Raw genomic sequence first — 25,149 nt, 5'->3', positions numbered from 1 at the left:
TTTCTAAATAAATCATGAGTTGAATAAAAAAGTCACAATGAAAATGAGAATATCTGTATGTTTGTTTTGGAGATAGGAACTGGCTAGGCTGGTCTAGAACTCTTGGGTTCCAACGATCTTCCCACCTCAGCCTCCCAAAGGGCTGGGACTACAGGTGCGCATTACACCCAACCAGAATCTATTTTGAAGTGAATAGTCATAAGGTTATAACATATCAAGAAAAAAGAATTCTTTGGGGAAATTTATAGCCTTCATCACATAGAGTGGAAGAGAGGCTGAAAAATCAATGACCTTCCCCGGGGCACAACTGCTTAGAGGAATCTCACAAAGGTAATCTTGAATCAAAAAAGCCAAATACAAAACTGTACATATGGTAGGATTCCATAGCTGTGAAATTAAGGCGTATGTTGTTAGAAGCCAAAACAACCCGCAGGAGAAGAGATGGGTGGTGACAGGAAGGGCCCCCACAGGCTGGCTGTCCCAGCTCTGCTGATGTTCTGTTTCCTGATACCCGGACTGCTTGTGCGGGTGTGTTCACCCAGTGATAATTAACCACACTCTACACTTAGGTTATGTGAAGTTTTATGTACGTGATCCACACTTTAATAGAAAGCTTTTTAAATTTTACTTAAACTTAGCTGACTGTCCTCAGGCAGAAGTCACAAATCTGAGGAAGGTCGAGCTGCAGCAAGGTAGCAGCTCTCCAGGGGGTCTGCGCTCCACCTGGCTTTGGCCTCTCAGCACAAGAGGGATGCAGGGGCAGTGCCATTTAGGGACGCTTCCAGGAGGACCTTGGAGTGGTCTACGTGGACGCTTTGTGAGTCTGAGAATTCCCAAAAAATGTGTGCGAAACGTTGTGTATATGTGGGCACGCTTTCCTGAAGGAAGGGGCCACCTGAGGATGTCCCCCAGCCTCTAGGAGTCCGTGGCTTTTGAGACCTTTAGGAACTGCTAGATAAGGGTGGGACAGGCTGCTGGGCCGCTGCCGCGGGGGAGGAAGGAGGGAGTGGCGATGGCCCTGTGCCCAACCTTTCGGAGTAGGCGGATCCACCCGGCTCCTGGGCTGGTAGAGCAGGCAGGACCCAGGCTCGGGGTGCAGGACCCAGGCTCGGGGTGCCAGACCGTGTCGCGCGCCCGCAGCGGAGAATGAGGCTCACTATCTGCGCCCTGCTGTGCGCGGGGGCCCTGGGTGAGTGCGCACCGGGAACCAGAGGAGGGGCCTGCTCTGAGGGTGGTCTGCGGAGGGGACCGGGTGACAGACAGCAAGGGTCAGCTACAGCGGGATCCTACAGCCTGTGGGCCAAAGGGGGAGAAAGATATCACTCTTGAATGAATCCAGCTGCCTCTCTCACTGCTGTGTGACTCTGGGCTGACCTCTCTGTGCTGGTAAACATTGTGCTTTCACAACACAGAGTTGTGAAAATGCGAAAAGGGTGTCTGGAGGCAGGTAGAGGTCCAGGCATAGGTGAAAACCCTGCACAGAAATGCCAGAGGGAGGAGGGAGGGCTCTTCCAGGGCCCTTGGCTGGGCGACTAACTGTAAGGAAGAGCCTCAGGTGAGAGCCCTTGGGGCTCAACAACTGCAGCTTCTGGCCTCCGGGAGTCCTGTCCGGTCTCAGGCTGTCATCAGTAAGTTTCTGGTTAGGGCATCTGACTTGGGGGAGGGGTGACCCGGGCCGGGCAGAGCAAGGGAAGGGCAGGTGGTGTGCGGACCCCTCCCTGGCCCTGAACTGGCCACATGAGGTCACACAGGGAGCTCAGCTCTGGCTGGGACCGGGCAGGCTGGAAAGGTAGCCAACGAGGTGACTCAGCTGGGTACCGCTCCTGAGCAGGGCCTGTGGCATTTGTCCTTCCTCTGACTCCTCTCCTGGCAATGCCAGGCACTGACCAAAAGTTCAATTCCCCAACTCGCTGTGTTTACAAATGGGAGATGAGAGACGTCCCTCTGGGCTCCATCCCCGCAGGGCCACTGGGTCAGGAAGGAGCCTGGGATGTATCTTCCTCAAAGCCCAGCTTTCCAGTTCAACAGGATGACGTTGTCCTTTGTGGCAAATGACCAAGAAGCAATCCAAGTGGCTTAAACAGAAAAGACTGAGGGGAGAGGCCTATGGCCTGCCTTTGGGGCTCAAGAGCTTCCTCTACCTAGTGAGCAGGTGGCCACCAGCAACTTTCTTTTCAGTCTGAAGACTTCTTCTTTGCAGTGGCTAATTGACCTTTCTTTCAATGATCAGATAGCGAGGGGTAGGGTGCTGTTAATGACCCTCCTGGGTTCCTGGACTCCAGCCACCCTTTGCTGGCTTACCCAGGTTTTCTTTCTCTTTCCTTTAAAAATAATTTCTTCTTTTTCTTTTAATTCTTTGTTTTGGTATCAGGGATTGAACCCAGGGGAGTTTAACCACCGAGCCACATCCCCAGCCATTAGATTTTTTTTTTTAATTTTTATTGGTTCATTTTAGTTATATATAATATTATAGTTTCTTTTTTAAAGAATATTTTTTTAGTTTTGATGACTTTTATTTTATTTATTTATTTATATGTGGTGCTGAGGATTGAACCCAGTGCCTCACACATGTAAGGCAAGCGCTCTACCACTGAGCCACATCCCCAGCCCCAATATTATAGTTTCTTAACATAATTATAAGAGCATGGAATATAATCTGCTCTAATTCAGCCCCAGTTCTTCCTTTTTCCCTCACCTCCTCCCTCTCTCTTTCCTTTCCTTTACTCTATTGATTTTCTATTTATTTATAATCTTTAATCTTTTTGTACTCTTTCCTAATCCTATCTCCCCTCCCTTTTTCTTTCCCCTTTGTCTAGTCCAACAAACTGCTGTTCTCCCCTCTCCTCCCTTATTGTTAGTTAGTGTCCACATATCAGAGAGAACACCCAACCTTTGGTTTTGGGGGATTGGCTTATTTCACTTAGCACAACAGTCTCCAAATCCATCCATTCACCAGCAGAAGTCATAAAGCCATTCTTTTTTTATGGCTGATTAATATTCCACTGTGTATATATACCACATTTCCTTTACCCATTCATCTGTTGAAGGGCACCTACATTGGTTCAATAGCTTAGCTATTGTAAATTGAGCTGTTATAAACATTGATGTGGGTGCATCTATCAGTAGTAAGCTGATTTTAAGTCCTTTGGTTATACATGAAGGCGTGGGATAACAGGGTCAAATGGTGATTCCATTTCTAGTTTTTTGAGGAATCTCTATAAAGCTTTGCAGAGTGGTTGCACTAATTTGCAGTCCCACCAACAATGTATGAGTGAAAATTCCCTCCCCCCCACACACACACATCCTTGCCAACATTTATTGTTGCTTATATTCTTCTTCTTTTAAAAATATTTGTTTTAGGTATAGGGGGGACACAATAACCTTTATTTTGTGTGTGGTGCTGAGGATGGAACCCAATGCCTCACATGTGCTAGGCGAGTGCTCTACTGCTGAGCCATAGCCCCAGCCCTGGTGCTTGTATTCTTGATAATTGTTACTATATCTGGAATAAGAGGGAATCTCAGTGTAGTTTCAATTTGCATTTCTCTAATTGCTAGAGATGTTGAACATTTTTTCATGTATTTGTTGACCACTCAAATTTTTCTTCTGTGAAGTGCCTGTTCAGTTCCTTTGCCCATTTATTGATTGATTGTGTGTGTGTGTGTGTGTTCTTTATATGTCCTGGAGGTTAATGCTCTGTCTGAGGTGCTGGTGGCAAAGATTTCCTCCCATTCTGTAGGTTCACTCTTCAAGTTCTTGATTGCTTTCTTCTAGCCTTTTTTTTTAATACTTTATTTTGAGTTAGGGTCTCGCTAAATTGTTTAGGGCCTTGCTAAATGACTGAGGCTGGCTTTGAACTTGTAATCCTCCAGCCTCAGCCTCCTGAGCTGCTGGGATTACAGGTGTGAGCCACCATTACTGGCTTAAAAATCACTTCTGTCAGTGCAGTGGTACATGTCTATAATCCTAGTGACTTAGGAGACCCAGGTAAGACGATTACAAAGTTTGAGGCCAGTCTCAACAACTTAGACCCTGTCTCAAAAAAAGTAAAAAGAACTGGAGATGTAGCTCAGTAATAAGAGCCCTGGGTTCAATCCCTATTACCACTCCTCAGTCATTTCTAAAAGTCATTTCATAAAGTCATATGCTTTATATATAAGAAAATACATCCATTTTAAGTATATATTCAGTTCAGTGAATTTTGACAAATATAACAATCCATTGCAATTACCACCATAATCAAGATAAAGAACATTTCAACACTTTCAAATCACTCCCACCCCTTCTCAGCCATTCCCACTTTTTGCCATTATAATAAATGTTGTGTCTTATAAGATTTCACATAAATGGAACCATATAGTACATGGTCCTTTGTGTTTATTTTTTCCCCCACTCAGTATAATAATTTTGCAATCCAAAACAATTTTTGATACATGTGATTGCATATGTCATAGTTCATTCCTTTTTTATTGCTGAGTACTATGCCATTGTATGGTTTTACCACAGTTTGTGGACCATTCACTTATTGATGAACATTTGGATTCTGGTTTTATATTGGTTTTTTAAATTTTGATGTAAATATAAATAATTTTCTCTAGAAAGAATTTTTCTTATTTATTATTAACTTAATTGCATATAAATCTCCTCTTTATGATTTATCCTTTGTAAACATTCTGTAATTTGCTTAGATCTTTAGTTCTGTTCCTGCTTTCATCTTGCAACAATTTAGTCATTTTAATTTAGGAGAAAAATCTCATTTTATTCATATAAAATTCTTTCTCATCTAAAAACATTTTTTAGCCAGGTGTGGTGACTCGTGCCTGTATTCTCAGTGAGTTAGTTTGAGGCTGAGGGAGGAGGATTGCAAGTTCAAGGCCAGACCCAGCAATTTAGCAAGACTCTGTCTCAAAATTAAAAAAAAAAAAAAAAAATGGTTGGGTATGTAGCTTAGTAGTAAAGTGCCCCTGGCTTCAATTCCCAGTACTAGAAATTAACAAATAAAAAAAAATAATAACATTTTAGGGATAGATTGTTGCTAACCTGAACATATTCGTTTTTTTCTTTTTTTACTAAAAAGGAGAAATAAATATAGAAATTCATATTGTGTCATTCTATGCTGAAAGTATCGCACGGATATATGATCAGCTTACAACAAAAACAGATTGGTAATTCTTAGGCCATTATGAATTTAGGCTACCCAGAAACCTAATTTTAGGCCCAAGATAAGGAAAGAAACATCAAATAAAATTAAATATCTTAAACTTAAGAATTCTGCTAATGTTGGCCCATGCCTGTAATCCCAGTGGCTTGGGGGCTGAGGCAGGATGATTTTGAGTTCAAAGCCAGCCTCAGCAAAAATGCGGCCCTCAGCAACTCAGTGAGACCCTGTCTCTAATAAAATACAAAATAGGGCTGGGGATGGGGCTCAGTGGTCGAGTGCCCCTGAGTTCAATCTTTGGTAACCCCCTCAAAAAAGAATTCTGACAATGTTTTAAACAATTCTTTTTAAACAACACTTTATTATAAACTTCTTTAGTACTCAGTTTATGTCTAACCTTAGTGTATAACCTCATTTGTGAATTCCCAAGTTTTTGTAGAATGATTCCCCCCCCCCCCCAGTAGTAAGGATTGAACCCAGAGCCTCACACATGCTAGGGAAGTGTTCTCCTGCTGAGCCATTTCCCCAGTCCTTCCATCTGTTCAGTCCATTGGTCTATGCATCTATCTATGTATGTATCTATCTCTCTGGACAGGATCTCCATAAATTGCTTAGGGCCTCACTAAATTGTTGAGTCTGGCCTTGAACTTGTGATCCTCACACCTCAGTCTCCCATACTGCTAGGGTTATAGGCCTGAACCACCGCACCTGGCTGCCCTGCTGTTTATTTATTCTTAAGACTTTTCCTTATCTACTCCCCAACAACAGGTATCTACCTTTGAGCCCCAGTGTTACTGATCCTTACTCACCTTCGTTAAAGGTGCTACTTATTAAAGCACAGCACAGCCGACGTTATTCAGGATCAACAGGACAGGTGCAGTCACCAGCAACTATGGCAATGGGATTTTTGCATTGGAGGAGACTCTGGGCTCAACTGAACACAGTGTGGGCAAGTGGGAATTTTAGCCAAAGATGAGAGTGTGTGTGTGTGGGGGTCTTTGGGTAATAATTTAGTAATTAAGTCAGTAATCTTGTAAGAGGTGACATCAGGAGTAAGGGAGACTCTGGCTAAACCAACCCAACAGAAGCAGCTGGGATTCCAGGTGTGCACAGCCTGTGCCTGGCTGACCAATGGTGTGTTCATACTCACGTCCCTGCTCCAGACAAACTACAGAAGCCATATGTGGATGCAAGCACTGCACATCATTCAAAGCACAAGATATGTGGGATGTGAAAAGCCCAAGATTTTTGGTTCTGAGTCTTTCAAGTATCTGCTGTAAGACAAAAAGTGATTTTAAAAACTACGTTTCTAAGAATCTGATGTAAGCGAGACTAGATAGGGAAATAATTATCCTCCAAGTAGGATCCCAATATTGCAGAGAAGCGGGCAAGCCTCTCTGGTCTCTCTGATGACTGCTGTCCAAGGGTCACATTAAATGAGCACATTTCAGCTATTAATTCTGCCTGAGATAGTCTTCATTAGTGCATCTTTACAGAAAAACAAAATGATCTTCCCCCAAAACTGACCACTACCTAAATAGATGGTGGCTCTTTTTACAAATTAAGTATTGAATGAGTTGCCCTTTTATAAATTATTGACTTTAGGGCATTTTAAAATTATGAACAAATATGACCCTCAATCATCTAAAATTTTTTATAGTTCAAAACTCATTTCCCCCCAAATTATTGGCTATACTAGATGAAAGTGTACTTTAAAGTGTTCATGTCTATTAGCCCTCTAGAAGTATTGTTCTCAAACTTATTAAAGGAGCAGAAATCTCTTGGTGGTACAACACAAAGTGTTCTATACACCAACAATTTATGAAACACACTTAGTAGGTTCCAGTACACTACCTTTTTGTAGATTTTTAAGGAGACAAGAGTACTTGAATTTATACTTAGCCATTGCTATACTCGTATTTTAATTGACCCAGGATTTAAAATGACTCCAACGTTTTATCTCTATCATATGTATTAATAAATATTTATCCAATTTATATTTACCCCATTTATTTTTAGGTTATTTTAAAATTATGAAAATTGAGATATCAGACAAGCAGAGTCAATACTCTAAGCTATTTCTTTGACAAAAGAGAAACCTGACGAGTTGCTGTATTTGAGACACAGAAAGCAGTGTCGCATCTTAAACATCTAAGAGAGAAAAATGTGATCCTAATTGGCTGAGCAAGCCGGCAAGATATGAAGCTATGAACTCATCTCAGTCTTTATCTTCCCAACAAATTTAAATTAACTCATTTGTCGGAAATCTATTTATGTTAAAATTTCAGTCATAAGACAAAGCAATACTATAATATAAATTTGCCAGGTTTATAAGCAGTTAGATCTAAGTTATATTTATGACACACTGAAACAAGGCCACCTGGTTGGTTATGTGGCTAAACTTCAAGATTTTTATTTGCAGGTCTAATGTAATCCTTGAATCAAAATTTTTAAATGGCAATAGCTTGACTTAAAAAAAAAAAAAAAGAACAACTTTTGACCTTTCTTGGGGGAAAAAAAAGTCTGAGCATTAATTTTTTTGATGTCCCAATTCCAGTTGGGACTAGCTGAAATAATTATCCTCCAAGTAATCTTGAATGACCAGTTTTCTTAGTAAAGGCAGCCACAGAAAACAAGACAAAACAACAACATCGATAAGGAAAGTAAAAACCTCCCACCAAAGAAAATAAAACAATATTAGTTTAAGCACACAGAACCAAAAGTGAATTCATCAGGGGGAAAAAAAAAAAACATGAGCTAAAAAAAAGAAAAGAAATTCCTGCCAAAAATGAAGTGGCCATTGGTATCTTATTCAAAGTTATTTCTAGATATACATTGGGGGCAGTTTACTTTGGTGTGTTTTAACTAAACTTTGTCCAGTGCTGTTTTTAGGACTCATTTGGTTAGAGGGTTATCTGGTGATTGGAGTAAGAACCAGTGCTTGGGAGGTGTTTTGGGGGTCAACCAAACGTGCTATTTGGACAGGAGCTGTGGCTCAGTGGTTGAGTGCTTGTCTAACATGTGTGAGGCACTGGGTTAGATCCTCCTCAGAACCACATAAAAATCAATCAATCTAAAATTTCAATCAATCAATCAATAAAGGTATTGTGTCCATTTACTCTCTCTCTCTCTCTATATATATATATATATGTATGTATGTATGATATATATGTACGATATATATGTATGATATGTATATATATATATATATATATATATATATATATATATATATATATATATATATCATGCCTGTAATCCCAGTGGCTCTGGAGGCTAAGGCAGGAGGATTGCAAGTTCAAAGCCAGCCTTAGCAAAAGTGAGGCACTAAGCAACTCAGTGAGACCCTGTCTCTAAATAAAATACAAAATACAGCTGAGGATATGGCTCCGTGTTTGAGTGCCCCTGAGTTCAATCCCTGGTGTCCCCCACCCCCACCCCTCCAAATGTGATGTTTACAAGGATTCCTTCCCAGAGTGTCACTGGTGGACCAGCTATCTTCTGGAAAGCCCTCAACACTAAGGGTGTGGGGATGCTCAAGGTGCAGGGTGACTACCCATTATGTACAAACCTCCTAGATGAGTTGTTAGACTTCCTTTAAACCTAGGAACAGGGTATGTTTTGAAATGGAATCCTGAGACTGCTGCATGTCATAGGACAGTGGCCTGACACCTCCATCAAGGTCCTAGTCATCTAGAGTCACCAAGAGGGAATCTCATCTTCAGAGTCTGGGGACTGTCCTATAAGTACATTCCCAAAAGGACAGTTGCTGCCAGCCATCAAACTTCTTTAGCTTCTATTAAGCCAACAACCAAGCTGAAAGATAAAAGAGAATATAAAACTGGTGTAGAGTGCAGCTTTTAGATACCAGTCAGCTGAAATTCTCCCCAGGGGGCTTCCGATAGAATCAGCACTTTCCATTTCCATGTGAATCACTAAAAGAAATCTCCAAATATCTTGTTTTTTCTCATATGTGTTATGCCCCTCCCCTGAAAATTAACATCACAATTTTTCAAAATCAAGACTTGTCCACTAAGGGCCAAAGCCTCAGATGGTCCAAAGAACCCCCAGTTGGCTCAAATGACAAGAAAAGGACCAGGCCCAACATGCACTGTCTGAAAAATTCATTTCTATATGTCACCAAAAAGTGGGGAGGACAGTCATCACTGGCCCAAAAGAGAAAGAAATTCATCCCTATCCCCACCCCCCGAAAACCTAGATATTCATAAGGAATTGCTTCTTTCATCCAGGGCTGACTGCCCACAGGTGAAGCTCTGAGAAATCTTATCTAAGAGATGCCACCAGAGGGCGCTGTCACATCTGGGGAGCTAATTGTGTTTCCTGGGCCTTTGGCCCAAGGCTTGACTGTGGGGGTCCCAACAGGCTGGACTCAGTTCTCACCCACTTCAGGATTAAGAGAAATCCATTGGCGAAGAAAAAGTAGCATCAGAATCTTATGATTGAGAACAAAAACCAAGAAATACACATAGTGTATTTGTAAATCCAATTTTCTTTTGAGGGGGGTGGGTACGGGGGACTGAATCCAGGGGCATTCAGTCACTAAGCCACATCCCCAGCCCTTTGTATGTTTTATTTATAGATGGGGGTCTTCCTGAGTTGCTTAGGGCCTTGCTAAGTTTCTGAGACTAGCTTTGAACTCACAATCCTCCTGCCTCAGCCTCCTGAGCTGCTGGGATTATAGGCATGTGCCACCACGCCTGGCTGTAAATCACTTCTTGAGGTTCGTTAACATTGGGATATTGGGGCAGTTTACATTCTCAGCATGAGATGGAGCTTGGCAAGGAAAAAAAAATAAAGTATAGGCTCCCAAACTTCCTTAAAAAGTAGAGACTGAGAGCTTCTTTTAAATCTTTTAATTTTAAAGAGGGTTCCTTTACAAATTTATGTTCACTTGTTAAGAAAATGCTACACTTAGGAGCTGGCGGTGTAGTTTAGTGGTAGAGGGCTTGCCTGGCATGTTCAAAGCCCTGGGTTCTGTCCTTCACCCTGTTAAGTAAAATAAGTAAGTTAAACTTTTTAAGTAGTGTTTCACTTTAACATTCACATCAGTGATACATGAGAAGTTCATTGTTCCCCATCTTGCTAACACTTGGTGGTATCGATCTTTTCGTAGTTAACCGGTCTAATTGTATATGGTGGGATCTCACTGTGATTTCAAGTTTGAGTTCTCTGATGACTAATGATGTTGAGCATCTTTTCATGTTCTTAGTGTCTGTGTTAGTCAGCTTTTTGTCACTGTGACTAAAATAGCTGACAAGAACAACTTAGAGGAAGAAAAGTTTATTTTGGGTTCACAGTTTCAGAGGTTCAGTCCATGGTTGGTCCGCTACATTACTTAGGGTCCAAGGTGAGGCAGAGCGTCATGGCAGAGGGGATGGCAGAGGAGAGTTGCCCGGCTCATGGCAGCTGGTAACAGAGAAAGGGAGGGGCCGAAGGGAAGATGCACCCTTCTAAGGTATGCCCTCAGTGACCCACCCCTCCAGCCATGCCCCACCTGCCTAGAGTCACCACCCAGTCAGTCCACTCAAACTAGGATGGACTGATTAGGTTACACCTCTTGTAATCCAATCATTATTGAATAGACTATTCAATAATGAATATTCCTGCATTAACACAGGAGCTTTGGAGGACACCTCATATCCAAAATATAACCGTGGCCATTTCTTTTACTTCTTTGTGAAGTATCTGTTTTAATCTTTTCCTCATTTTTTAAAAAACATAAACACAATGGTAACCGTACTTTCAAAAAAGGCCCCATCTTGATATTCTGCACAAGGGCACACGGCCTGTACAGTTCCATTCCCTATCTTGCTCTTACCTTGGTTGCTACTTTTGAAGATTTTTCCAATCATTTTGAGGGTCTCCATTTATCCCTCCCTATCTTTGGCATGGGATTCTGTTTTAGGTAATTGGGCATCTCTCATCTCTCAGCATTTGTTATTTCTCGTCTCTAAAACAGGGAAAACACTTAAATGGCAGAAACAATTGTGAACATTAGAAGATGGTAAAATACTTGCACAGTGCCTGACATCTAGGGGCTCATAAAAACAAAAGTAGGAGTTGGGGATTTAGCTCAGTGGCAGAGTGCTTGCCTAGCATGCCCAAGGCCATGGGTTCAATCCTCAGCAACAAACCAACCAACCAAAGAGCTCACTGTTCTTATTGTATCTTTTGTTCTCTAGAGTTCATTTAAAATAAAGGTGTATCTAAAATAAAAGAAAATAAGGTTGTGTACAAATACTACAGATTTATAAACAGCATTTTGCCTTTGTAATGCTCTTCATTACAGCTTAAAGTACAAATGATAAATAAGCACTGGTTCTAATGACCCTGCAATTACTGCCATGTAAGGTTACAACAGCCAACATTAAGTTTAAAACTAAATTACCAGGTCCAAGGTTTCTATCCAGAGGCAAGAAGTTTCTTTCTCTCTTTCTTTTTTTTGGGGGGGAGGTGTTGGGTGGGTGGGTACCAGGGTTTGAACTCAGCCCTATTTGGTATTTTATTTAGAGACAGGGTCTCACTAAGCTGCTTAGCACCTTGCTTTTGCTGAGGCTGGCTTTGAACTGTCAATCCTCCTGCCTCAGCTCTGGGAGTCCTTGGGATTTCAGGTGTGTAACACTGCACCTGGCTCACTTAACGTAATGTTCTTGAAGTTCACTGTGACTCAGCAATAGATTGCTTGCCTAGCATGCATCAGGCCCTGGGTTTAATCCTTAACACTATTGCAAAATAAAAAGAGAAAAATTGTAAACTATTTTTTTGGTTTTTATTAAACCAAAAAATTGTAGCACTGTTTCAATCTTTTGTGACAGAATAATATTTCATTATGTGGACAAACCACGTTTTGTTTATCTAATCATTCATTGATGGCACATTTGGGTTGTTTACCTTTTAGTGCTGTCTGAAAACCCTAGTATGGTGTTTGAGTCTTTGTTTTCAATACTTTGGGACATATGGGGATGAGGAAATACCGTCTTATAATGCTAATTTTGTTTAGCGTTTGGGGGATGGGTTTTGGCTTTTTTTTTTTTTTTTTTTTTTTTTAATCCAAGAGACAGGACAGAAGCAGAGATATGGGCCCTATGAATTCACATGAGCCAGGCTGCCAGTCCAATTTGTGTGTATCCCATCCAACTAACTTGGATCTTGTCTTTGACTTCTGCCAGCAGAGGAAAGTGATGCTGTGGTCCCCTTACTTCTCTTTACCTTAGGGCTGTGTGTGGCTGTTCCTGAAAAAACTGTAAGATGGTGCACCGTGTCGGATCAGGAGGACACTAAGTGTTCCAGTTTCCGCGACAATGTAAAGAAAGTCTTTCAAGCAGATGGTCCCCTTGTCACCTGCGTGAAGAGAACTTCTTACCTTGAGTGCATCAGGGCCATCGTGGTGAGTCACTGCTGCCCAAAGGAGAGCAGAAGAAAGTCCATACTTGGTTTTTCTCCACTTATTATTATAGAGGAAAATGCTGCTGTTCAACATTCATGAATAGTAGAAACCATAATCGTAATTAAACCAACAACAGAGAAGGATTCAGTGTTAGTGAGATATCTATGGTGAGCAAAGCCAGCATTGAACTAGAGAGACTCTATAAGGACTCAGGATTGGGCTGGGGATGTAACTCAGGAACGAGCCCTTGCCAAGCATGTGTAAGGCTCTGGTTTCCATCCCTGGCACTGCCCCAAACAAAACAAAAACAAACAAAAACTCAGAAATAAGAAATAAGCAAAAAGGTCCAGTGTCACTATTATTTTTTAGATGGATACTTTATAATTATACATAATAGTAGGATTCATTGTGATTCATTCATACACACATGTAATATATTTAGGTCAGTTTCATTCCCCAGTACCTTCTCTTTACCTCTTCTCCTCCCCGGTCCATATGTTCTGCTTTACTGGTCTACTCGATTTTCATGAGATTTTCCCCTTTTTTTCTCTCTAGCTTCCACGTAGAGGAGAAAACACAACCCTTGGCTTTCCGAGTCTGGTTTATTTTTATTAACATAATGTTCTCCAGTTCTATCCATTTTTCTGCAGATGTCATAGTTTTGTTCTTCTCTATGGCTGAGTAAAGCTCCATGGTGCATATATACCACATTTTCTTTATCCATTCCTCTGTTGATGGACACCTAAGCCAGTTCCCTAGTTTAGCTATTGTAAATTGCACTGTTATAAATGCGGGAATGCACATATTGCTATAGTATGCTATAGTTCCTTGGGATAAACACCAAGGAGTAGGCTAGCTGGGTCATGTAGTGGTTTCATACCTAGTCTTTCGAGGAACCTCCATACTGATTTCCAGAGTGGTTGTACTATAGTGTCACTGTTATTACTTGACATTGTTTTTGAAATTTCCTTGGTGATGCAATAAGATAAATACATGTAAGATGGAAACAAACAAAAATGTCAGTATTTTCAAATGATTTCATGCCTGGAAAGTACAATAGAATCAAGAGAAACGCTGCTACATTTTTTTTAATGAACAAAGTAGTTTGGTAAAAGAGAAATATGTCACAGTAATGTCATTTTCATATACCAATAGTCATTAGTTGGGGAAAAACAGCTTGAAAATATGGGTTTATTATTATTTTTTTTAAAGAGAGAGAGAATTTTTTAATATTTATTTTTAGTTTTCAGTGGACACAACATCTTTATTTTATTTTTATGCTGAGGATCGAACCCAGCGCCCCACGCATGCCAGGCGAGCGCGCTACCGTTTGAGCCACATCCCCAGCCCCTGGGCTCATTATTTTTAAAATAATAAACAGAAAATATTTTTGGAAATTTAAAATAGAAAAGATCTGCAAAATTGTTATAATATGAAAGTCTATAACAAGAGACTGATACCTTTTAATAAATGAACTAAAATGCCATATTCCCAGGTAGAAAGATTAAATATCATATACTTGTATATCCTCTCAAAGTTAATGCACAACTTTACTATTATTTTCATCAAAATACATTTTAGCTTAATTATTTTTTCTTTTTCCTCTTTTTTAATTTTTCCTGGTGGTGCTGGGGATTGAACCCAGAGCCTCACACATGCTAGGTAAGCGTTTCTACCATTGAACTATGATTCCATCCCCAAATACAGTCTTTTCAAAGAAATCACTAAAGTAATTATAAATTCTTCAAGACGAGAATGTGGATGAGATTACAACATGCCTTGAGAAATAAAAGTGACAGAGGAATAGCTGAGCCCTTCCTAAAAGGATGTTGTATTTAAATAAAAGCATTATAAATTAGCAGGGCTCAATGGTGCATGTCTATAATCCCAGCAGCTTGGGAGGCTGAGGCAGGAGGATCAAAAGTTCAAAGCCAGTCTCAGCAAAAGTGAGGCGCTAAGCAACTGAGAGAGACCCTGTCTCTAAATAAAATACAAAATAGGGCTGGGGATGTTGCTCAGTGGTTAAGTGCCCCTGTTCAATTCCTGGTACTGCCTTCCCCTCCTCCCAAAAAAGAACAGGTTACTGGCAGAGATCTTGAAGACCTGGAAGAGAACAACACTGACATATTCCTAACTTTCTACCTATTTAACTATCTATATGATATGATAAAGATACAAAGTATAAAAAAGGTCAGCATTAGGACATCAGTGACCTAGACTTAATAAATTTAAGCAAGAGTACATGTAGACTTAACTAGTTACGTATGATAAGGCAAACTTTTCAAACAAATGGTTGAGAAATGATTCTTTAGTTGGACAACTGGGTAGACATTAAACAAACAAACAAACAGAAAGAGTGAGAGCCTTAATCCATTCACTAAATAAACCAGTTTCATTCAATTTGACTAAAAGAAACAGATATGATTAGACATGGGACAAAAGCAGAAAATTTGGAAATTAAAAATTTTGAAGCTCGACTAAGAAATATTTTTAAAAGCCTTAGCATGCAAAAAATAATCACATCAGCATACTGTACTGTAAAAACTATACAAAGATGTCATTTAAATTTATGAGAACACTTAAGAATAATAAGCAATAAACAAACCACTCACAGAAAAAAATTATACTAAACAATATAAACAATGAGGGAAAGTGTTCATCTTTCTTAATAATCAAAGAAATGTAAATAAAACCATTCTTATAGTAACACTTTATATCTAGTAATGTAATAATATTTCTTAAATGATAATATCTTTCACTGATAGGTTTTCAGTGAAATTGATATGCATTGCAATTGGCATTATAAGTCATAAATTTCTATTGGCATTATAAGTTATTTTTTTCATTTCTGGAAAACCATTTGGAAATATTTAGTAAGAATCATAAGGTGCATATGAATTTTTAATTCATGCATATGTTCATATTTATATGTGCATGTACAGGATTTAGAAATGACAGTGGAATTGAGAGAAATGCTGTTATAATTATTTATTAATGACTAAATGAGTTTGATAAAAAATAAATATATCATAAGTAATATTATTTTCAAATACCAACAGTCACTAATTGGGGAAAAATAGCCTGAAGTTGTGGTCTCATTACATTTAAGATAATAAACAGAGAAATATTTCTGGAAAAATAATACATGAGAGATCTGCAACATTGTTACAATATAAACATCTGTGACACGTGATCGGAGAGACAAAGATAGAGACAGAGATGGATTTGGGATAGGAATTTGCCCTTGTGTCATTGTGGGGGCTGGTGAAGCATTCTCTTTAAGAATATTGTTATCTTTTTGCCTCTGATATTGGAACTTGAAGAAGAAATACTTGAGAAAGGAAAATGTATATAAGGCGAGAAAAAGCAAGAACAACCTAGAATCCACAGTCATGAGGTGCAGCCCACTGGGATAGATTGAAACCCATGTCAGTTCTTGCTGCTTCAGATCTTGGCATTCACAAGGCTCAGTGACCTTCTTGTTCTTTTACCTTTTATGCTAAATTCATTCTTTGTTAAGTTAATTGGTCTCGAATACATGCCATCTAATAGTGTCCTCGCTTTATATGCTCACATACACAAATATGTACGTGTATATGTATATCTATATCTGTATGAATACCTATTGTAAAATATTTATAAGGAAAAAATGAGATTGGAAAAAGAAGGGAAATATATAGAAACAATGCCGTCATCCTCCGTGTCCACACGTTCTACATTTGTGGATTTAAACAACTGCAGATCACAATATTCTTAACAATTGCACCTTTACTGAACACATGCAGATGTTAGACAGCATCCCAGGTAGTGGCTTTGAGAATGCAGTCAGGGACAGCCTCAATGAGAAGGTGACATTTGAGTATAGACAGGAGGGAGGTGCAGGAGGTTTGAGCCATGTAACGATCTACAGAGCGATCATCCTTGGCAGAGGGGGAGGAAAGTCTTCCTCAGAGGTGACAGGTGTCATTCATGGTCTGATCTCTTCCCTTTCAGGCAAACGAAGCCGATGCAGTGATGATAGATGGAGGTTTGGTGTTTGAGGCAGGCCTGGCCCCTTACAACCTGAAACCCATCGTGGAGGAATTCTATGGGCCAAAAGATGGTATGTTCTCCCTGGGGACCCAGGTCTGGTGGGACACCGAAGCCATCAGGGGAGGCAGGAACTTCGTCATTGTAATAGTAATGGGAAGAAAGTTGCTGGAACTCTTTGGCTTGAAGGAGGCTGTCACTGATACTAACCCTCAAGGGCTGGTAGATTGGTTACCCCTGGCAACTGCAAGCTTTATGCATCCTAACATGGAGATGTCATTGGTGCTTCAAGCTGTGGAGTGCTTTAGCCTGAGAGGAGGGTGCTGTCTAGCATCCATCACCCACCAAGGAGTCTGTACCAATAGGAAGCCATCTTTGGTGATGGGTGAGAATCTGGCTGCTTCTGCTGTCTCCTACTGGGGCTACAGAACACACATGAGGACAAGTGCTGGGGGAGTTTAGGAATGGGCTTTGCCTCTTTCTCATACCTGTCCCTTAGTGCCGTTAGTGTGTATGTGCACAGCTCACCTCAATCTGACTCTGAATTGCAGGGACCTGGTTTATTTTTGGGAACCCCTGCATCCTTCCTCTCTCTCCTTTACCTTTGAGCTGTAGACAGAGAAACAGAGAAGGAAGAAAACCCCTTGCAGAGAAGTAGTGACATCATCGGGGCTGGGAGCTGACACTGTCCCTGAGAACAAAACACGAGCAGGCTCTGCAATAACTGGGGACTTCAAGTTTCCTGTCCCCAAGGCTTAGAGGCACGGGCAGGAAAAGAACTACAGGTGCTCCTCAACTTATGACGGGCTTATGTCCTGACAAACCATGTAAATCAAGAATACTGTAAGACAAAAATGCATTCAATACACCGATCCACCAAACATCATAGCTTACCAATACGGTGGGCTGGAGAGTATGGGTTGATTCTCCCCAGGATGGCTGACTGGGAGCTGTGGCCCATTGCTACTGCTCAGAGTTAAGAGAGAGGATCACAGGGCACATCACTAGTCTGTGAAAAGATTAAACTCAAATTTCAGAGAGTGGTTTCTACTGACTATACCTCTTTGCACCATCATAAAGTTTAAAAAAAAATTAGAAGTCCAATACAATAATTAATAATAATATAATAAAAAAAATAGAAGTCTTATAATAATGTCAGGGAACACCTGTAGTGTTTATTGCTTTGAAAATGTTCGGGTTTCTCTCTCTTGTCAGTTAAGGGTTTTTTTTTTTTTGGTTGTTTGTTTTTTCATTTCCTTTTCTCTCTGCTTATCAGGGGATGGCGCAGGTCCTAGAATCCTTCCAATTCTGCATTGCACGCACTCTGGAAGATTAGTAGTGATGATGTGGCAACGTCCTTTGGCCCTTGTTTCTTTCTGATCCTTTGCAGATCCACAAACCTACTATTACGCTGTCGCCCTGGTGAAAAAGGGCACCGGCTTCCATCTGAACCAGCTCCAAGGCAAGAAGTCCTGCCACACAGGCCTGGGCTGGTCCTCGGGGTGGAACATCCCCGTCAGCATGCTGCTTCCTTCTGGCTCTCTTGAAACAGGTAAGCCAGCGAGGGCTGGATACCTCCAGGTAGGGCTCCTGTACCATTTGCCCAGATGAGTCATGCTGAGATCACACAGTCACTGTCAAGTGTGTATGAGTTTCATGGTCTCCAGCTCGTTGGCAGCTGAGTCTTCTCTTAGCAAAAGTGCTCCTGTCAGTTCTGCCTTCCTGGGAATCCTGGCAGCTTGGTGGAAATGCCACCTCCCTGCCTCCCCCAGCTTCCCAGGAAGGTTTGCTGGGGATTTCAGCCACACACTGGCACTCAGCTCTGTACCTTGGGTGAGGGCTTGAGACAGGTGAGGAGGATGATTGGATGGGCCCAGGCTTCTTGTTCAGTTATGATGAGCTCAGGTGAGTGTCGGATACCTTTTTGGTCTTTAAAGATGATGGCCGAGTCCTGCACTCTGAAAAAGTGTCTTTTGGAGTTCTTCCAACCTCTATAGTCACTGTGACTGTGACAGGGACAAGTGGCTGCAGGGATCTGATGAAGTGTTGCAGCCTGGACCACAGATCTAGTCATGTTTTGCCATTTCTTGGGCAAAGTGACAGATGCTTCAGTGACAGTTGCTAGTGGACATCTGTATGGCAGTTAGGCAGTGGCTGTTAGCATGCTCCTCACCCCTCACCTCAAGATAGCTCAACTCTCTGCAGGAAGAAGGATCCCCTAAAACCACCACAGCTTCTGCATATAGGCGGGGCGGTGGGACTTACTATGTCTTGAGGTATGGAAGGGCTGATTGGGGACTCCCTGACCTACAAGGTCCTGCCTGACCCCTTAGAGCCTCTATGTTGGTGAGTTACCAGATGCCATTGGCACTGGGCTATATGTTGGTGTAGTGAAGGTCACCAGCTCTTACACTGTGCAGGGGACAATCTGGAGAACATTTTCATAGGCTTGAGCACTGAGCTACACTTGAGTGTGGTGCCCAAGGGCACAGGGACCCTGGGCCATCCACTCACCCTGGTGTGGGCATTATCAGTCACCACTGGCAGGACTGCACCCTGCTAGCCTGTGCACACCCGCTTCCTCAGGACAGTCCTGGGAAGCGTGGGCAGATTCACGGGCTCTCGGGTCGGGACAACCTGGAGGCCCAGCCGCTCATGCCCTGTGGCCTGTGTGTCTGTGTTTGGCAGCAGCGGCCAGGTTCTTCTCCAGCAGCTGTGTCCCCTGTGCAGATGGGAAGTTGTTCCCCAGCCTTTGTCAACTGTGTGTGGGAAAAGGGACAGACAAGTGTGCCTGCTCCTCTCATGAGCCATACTTTGGGTACTCGGGTGCCTTCAAGTGAGTAAGATCCCCTTACTCCCCCTCCCTGTGATGTCGGCGGGACAAAGGCACTAAAAGTGGACAGAGCCTGTCCCAGGGACCTAGAGCATCAATGTGACAGTCAGGGTCCTGAGTGTCTCTCATGGCCTATGGTGGGCTCCCAACCCTCTTTTGCCTGGGGGATGTTCAGGTCTCCTCAGAACCTGGAACCTGCCCATAGTGACTCTCCAGGGCCAGGGCCAAAGGCCAGGGTGTCCCATCTCACATCATCTGCTCGGCACCTTCCTGTGCTGGGACTTGTGCCAATTCCTCAGTCTCTGCGGAGACCACTCCTTGATCTATGCTACTGCTCAAAACCAGGGGAAACTGGCTGAAGTCCAAGGCTACCCAGTGTTTTTATGCTTCATGTGAAAAGCTCTAAGCTTTTATTAAAAACAAACAAAACAAACAAACAAACAAACACCCTGCCACTTTCGGTGGCTTTCTAAGAGGAAGGCAAGAGTCCTTTTTCACACCTTCCCTCCCTCCCCCAGGTGCCTGGGATGTTGCATTTCCAGGGCTCCTGCCTGCTTCAGGTTTGGGCTTGGCTGTGGGGTTCAAAGGTCACTCAGATGAGGCCATCACCTCTGTGAGCACAAACCAATGTCTGGGAGACCGTGGGCACTAGTCATCCAGGAGCTGAGCGCCGTGGTCCCCATGAGTCCGTGTTCCGGGTGGAGCTTCACGAGAGAGAGGCAAGGCCCACACCAGGGGCAGAGCCTGACCGTGGCCTTCCTGTTCCTCAGGTGTCTGGAGGATGGCGCTGGGGATGTGGCCTTCGTGAGGCACGTGACAGTGTTTGGTAAGTGCTGGAGGAAGGGCATGTGGGCCCCAGCTGAGCCAGGGGGCTGGCTCTTGCCCCAGTTTTCCTTATACCCAGAACAGGTGACGTGGAGATGTTTAATGCCACAGGAGAGATTCTGCTTAAGCATTTTTGTTGTTTGTCCTTTGTTTAGGGCCCAATTTGTTCTCAACTCACCTTCTGCTGAACATCTCCCTGTGTCAGGGACCTGTGCCTCTCTGTCCCCACCTTCCACGTAGCCAACTGCAGCCACCTCTCCAGAAATCTAGTGAACCTTTATACAGAACTTACCAACTAACAAAACAAGTGCCCTCCAATTTGATCCCCAGGATGTGGGTTCACACAGAGGGCCTTGAGCCAGCCAGACAGGTGCTCCACACCGAGGGGGAGGGTCTTTTTTGTTTTTATATTTGTGCTTTTTACTTCTTCTTCTTCTTTTTTTGTGGTGCTGGGTTAAGTCCTCACATTTTCGTTGGCCTTAGTTCCTCACAACCTCGACCTCCTGTCTTTTCCTGACACAATGCCTTCAGTGTCCTTTGTTCTCTTATTCAGCCGTTCACATTTCGCTGTCTCATTATGATAATTTGGCCTCCTTTGTCAGCGATTTGGCAATTGATGCATGTCCTATTATCAGCTATTTAAATTAGTGGGGTCACCTCCAAGTCTCACCTCCTAGAATCAAGTTGTTCCAAGTAATTATCATTATGTCCTTTGATTGCTCATGGTCTAGCACGCACCCTGAAGAATTTGAAAACACACTAATATTATGGAAACCGCAGGCTGTGCCCAGACCATCCTGATTTACCTCTGACTGCCCTCATGTACTGCTTTTTAAAAAAATTATCATTACTTTGAGGTCATGGGATTGAATGCACGGATACTCTAGCACTGAGCCACACCCCCAGCCCTTTTTCTTTTTTGTGGTGCTGGGGATTGTGAATGCGAGGCAAGCACTCTACCAACTGAACTATATCCCATCCCTTACCTTGTTTTTTGAGACAGGGTCTTGCTAAGTTGTTTAGGGCCTAAGTTGCTAAGGCTGGCCTTGAACTTGCAATTCTTCTGCCCCAGTCTCCTGAATATTCGGCATTATAGGCATGTGCCACCCCAACCATATCTGGCTGTCCCTGATTACCTTTTAAGGAGAATTTTATGAGAGAATAAACACTGGTTTCAGGGGTGCAAGTAACTGTTGGTGGGTGAGAGTTTATCAACCTCAAAGTCCTTCTGTATTAATTTGCTAGGACAGTCAGGACAAAGTCCACACACTGAGTGGTTTAAGCAGCATCTCATAGTTCTGGAGGCTAGAATTCCAAGATCAGGGTGTTGGCACGGTTCATCTTCCTGAGGACTGGGGGTGGGAGGGGGATCTGTTCCAAGCCTCTCTCCTAGCTTGCTGGCAATCTGTGGGGTTCTTCAGCTTGCAGACACATCACCCCAATCTCCGCCTACATGTCCCCGTGGAATTCTCCCTGCTTGCTTGTCTCTCCCCCAATCCCCCCCCTTTTATGACACCAGTTGTATTGGATTAGGAGCCCACTCTATTCCAGTATGACCTCATCTTAACTAATTACATCTGCAAGAACCCTATTTGCAAATAAGGTCACATGTGAAGTGCTGGGGATTAGCACTTCAACCTATGAATGCATTGAACCCATAACACCTTCGTGAGGGAACCAGGGAGTCTGTTTCTTTGTACTTGCAGAGTGCTTGGGCTGGTACCCTAGGCCTCCTTCCATCCCTGGGCCTTCCCCTGCCTTTCCCCAGCAGGCTCTGCCTCCAGGGAAATATGGCTGCTCTAGTAGGGATCTAGATTGTCTTGGCACAGCAGTGGGTCAGCCCAGATTGGCTGAGACTTTGACAAGTTACCTTACCTCTTTTTCCTCATCTCCATGATAGGATGCTTATATTATTGGCCTCCCCCAGTGTGGTGAGGATTAAGTGAATTGGGTGGGCCATGAATGCTCAGCTTGCAGTTAGTATTCTTATGAGCAGACACAGAGAAGTGGAGCAGCTGGGCGGGCCCTGGGCTAGGCATGCCTCCAGCCATAGCTATCTGCAGTGAGACTGTGAACCAGTCATTTCACTGCCAAGATCTCCAGTTCCTCCGATGTATGAAAATGTGTATCGAAAAGATTCTGTCTTAGTCCCCTTCAGGTCACACTGTGTGGTTCAGTGTGGAGGGCACACCCCAGCTCATGGTTCTGCTGCTGTGGGCTCATCTGGACTTTCCCTCCCCAGAGAACCTGGAACAGAAGGCTGACAGGGACCAGTATGAGCTGCTTTGCCCAGACAACACCCGGAAGCCTGTGGATGAATATGAGAATTGCCACTTGGCCCGGGTTCCTTCTCATGCTGTCGTGGCTCGAAGTGTGGATGGCAAGGAAGATCTGATCTGGGAGCTTCTCAACCAGGCTCAGGTATCCCCACCCACCATCCTCTCCCCTGCTTAGAGCTCTCTGCTTGGATTTGGGGATTTTCCTCCTTGCTTTCTGGTCACTCTAGAAGTTCTTTTGTGTTCAAGACACAGTGGGAACCCTGCCACTTTGCCAGGCATGACCCACTTCACGGACAAGGCACTCGGTCTATATTTATAACAGACAACGCTAAAGATTCTTTGCAGAAGCTCCTCTGACTCTCATTTTGTTCTTTCCTGGTTCTAAACAAATCCTCACAGGTGCCAACCTCACCCGTCTCCATGAGATGGTACCCTAGGGCCTTGCTGGCCTGAGATCTGCCCTCCTGACTTCCCTTCCAGTGGGTCCTAGGACATGAGCATGCCCTCTCTGTCCTGCATTGGTGACAGTCTGTCCCAGTCAGCCCCTGTCCGTCACCCTGCTCCGTCTCTCAACACTCTGTGCTCAGCACAGGGCACTGAGAAATTAAGCAAAAACTTGCCCTCAAATTGCTCACGGAGGAGTGTGGAGGAGACACAAACGAGTACACATACCCCTTATCACCACATGGAATCACACAGCCTTGGGGACATGGATTGCATACTCTGTGGAGGACAGAGAAACTGATTTGAAGGGTATATGTGGGGAGATTCCTGGGCCCTGGGGAGTAAACTGTGTGTTCCCAGAGGAAATGGAAGGGGGTCTCTGGTGAGGACAGCAGGTGACATTTATGCAGAGCCAAAGCAAAAGTGAAAAGCAGTCATTTGAAAGAGCACAAGGGATAGGCATCGCCATAGCTGCGATCAGGAGTGGCTTTGGGCCAGGCAGCTGGAGTCCTCGGCAAAGGACCCTTTGTTCTTTTGGAGGCCAGAAAGGGGAAGGGACACTGTTGATGTCTCACAACTGGTCATTCAGTGGCAGCCTGGGAGAGAAGGAACGAGGAGCCCAGGGTGCCTGGCTTCTACTCCAATGGCATGTGACTGGACCATCAGCCACTTCAGGGTGAAGACCACCAGAGCCAGTGGGGACATCAGTCAAGAACGAGGCAGCCTTCCCCACTGCCCCTGGGAGCACAGAGCAGAAGCCCATCTTGGAGAGGGGCAGCTGCTTGACACAGGACCACCTGGTACCCCTTTGTACAGATCTGGGGGCAATCCCCGGCAGTCTCCCTGAGGCCCCACTCAAGGCCACCAGCTGAGATTTGAGTAAAGCATTTCCTGGAGATACTGGAGAACACCACGAGCCTCAAGGATGTCAGAGGTCCTGGCCACTGTCCTTGTGCTCAGGCCTTCACTGTGGTCCCTCCTTATCTGTGGGGATACATTCCAAGACCCTCCATGGAGGTCTGAATCCATGGATAGCACCGAACCCTACATAGATGCTCCTCAATTTATGAGTTATGTCCAGATAAACCCGTTATAACATTACAAAATTCTAAGTCAAGCTATTATAAATTGGGGACCAACTGTACTATGTTTTTTTCCCTATACGTTCAAACCCATGATAAAGTTTAGCTAATAAATTAGGCACAGGAAGAGATTAACAAAATAATTTACAAACCAGAATAATTACGACAATATATGGCAATAAGAGTTAAGGTTTATTGTTTATTTCTGGAATTTTCCATTTCATATTTCTGGAGCGTGGTTCATCTGGCTTTGGGTTTGTTTGACCTTTCTCTTTACCTCAATGCCAATCTCTCTCCTTCACTCTTCCTTTTTTTCCTGTGAACAGGAACATTTTGGAAAGGACAAGTCTTCAGGATTCCAGCTCTTCGGCTCCCCTCTGGGGAAAGACCTGCTGTTTACCGACGCCGCCCATGGGTTTTTAAGGGTGCCCCGTAAGATGGACGCCAAGCTGTACCTGGGCTATGAGTACTATTCTCTCACTCAGCATCTAAAGGGAGGTATGGAAGGTTCTGGGAGGGGCCTGGCCATCTTGGGCAGCAGGCAGGGCAGGGACCATGGGTTGAGGCTTTCCTGGTACCTCCAGGCCTCATGCAACCTTCCCAGCCTGCAGAGCCCGTGGGAGCTACCAACTGAGCTGGGTTAATGGGTGGATTTTCTTCTAAGTTGGGAGAAAGGCCTAAGTTATATGATTACAAAAGGGTTTCGAAGATCTTCCTATTATGGAAGACTTGAAGTAATGATGGTTCTGGAGACCAGCCCAGAGACAGGTCTGATTCACAGGGAGAATAGTCCGTTCTGAACGGGAGTGCGAACAGGGGCTCTACCACCATCAGGAGCGGAACTAGGATTCTGGAGGTTTTTAGTCCAGTTCCTGCCTTCCTTTGGATTCACATAGTTGATTTCTTCTTTCCTTCTCTATTTTTGCCTCTCACTAATCAATCAATAGTCATCAAGCATCTACAATAGGGTTGCCACCATGTTGGAGGTGGGCACAGGGTGGTGAGGAAAGACATTGGGCAAGGGGAGGAGATCAGGCCCACCCAGAACACGTGACTCCCAGCTGGGGCCCGCTCCCCTGATGGGAAGCCTC

General features: G+C 43.4%; 1 protein-coding gene across 2 annotated transcripts in view; it reads left to right on the top strand.

The window, feature by feature from the left end:
• Nucleotides 1–1,046: 1,046 nt before the first annotated feature.
• LOC124084375 (inhibitor of carbonic anhydrase) overlaps nt 1,047–25,149 on the top strand; it is a 40,244-nt gene continuing 16,141 nt past the window's right edge. Inside the window, exons 1-8 of one of the 2 annotated variants that reach the window (XM_046431601.2) lie at nt 1,047–1,189; nt 12,394–12,566; nt 16,560–16,668; nt 17,986–18,147; nt 19,287–19,431; nt 20,199–20,254; nt 22,496–22,674; nt 24,385–24,556. In XM_046431601.2, coding sequence (XP_046287557.1) covers nt 1,147–1,189; nt 12,394–12,566; nt 16,560–16,668; nt 17,986–18,147; nt 19,287–19,431; nt 20,199–20,254; nt 22,496–22,674; nt 24,385–24,556 — 1,039 coding nt within the window. In that variant the 5' untranslated portion in view covers nt 1,047–1,146. Of the gene's footprint in view, nt 1,190–12,393; nt 12,567–16,559; nt 16,669–17,985; nt 18,148–19,283; nt 19,432–20,198; nt 20,255–22,495; nt 22,675–24,384; nt 24,557–25,149 lie in introns of both variants that reach the window. The other variant, XM_046431600.2, reaches the window with a different exon arrangement.

The sequence above is a fragment of the Marmota monax genome, unplaced genomic scaffold (genome assembly GCF_021218885.2).
Source record: "Marmota monax isolate L192 unplaced genomic scaffold, Marmota_monax_Labrador192_F-V1.1 WCK01_AAM20220418_F8-fsc00022, whole genome shotgun sequence".
Classification (NCBI taxonomy): Eukaryota; Metazoa; Chordata; class Mammalia; order Rodentia; family Sciuridae; genus Marmota; species Marmota monax.
Note: the sequence above shows the minus strand (reverse complement) of the source record. Positions and strands in the feature narration are given on the sequence as shown.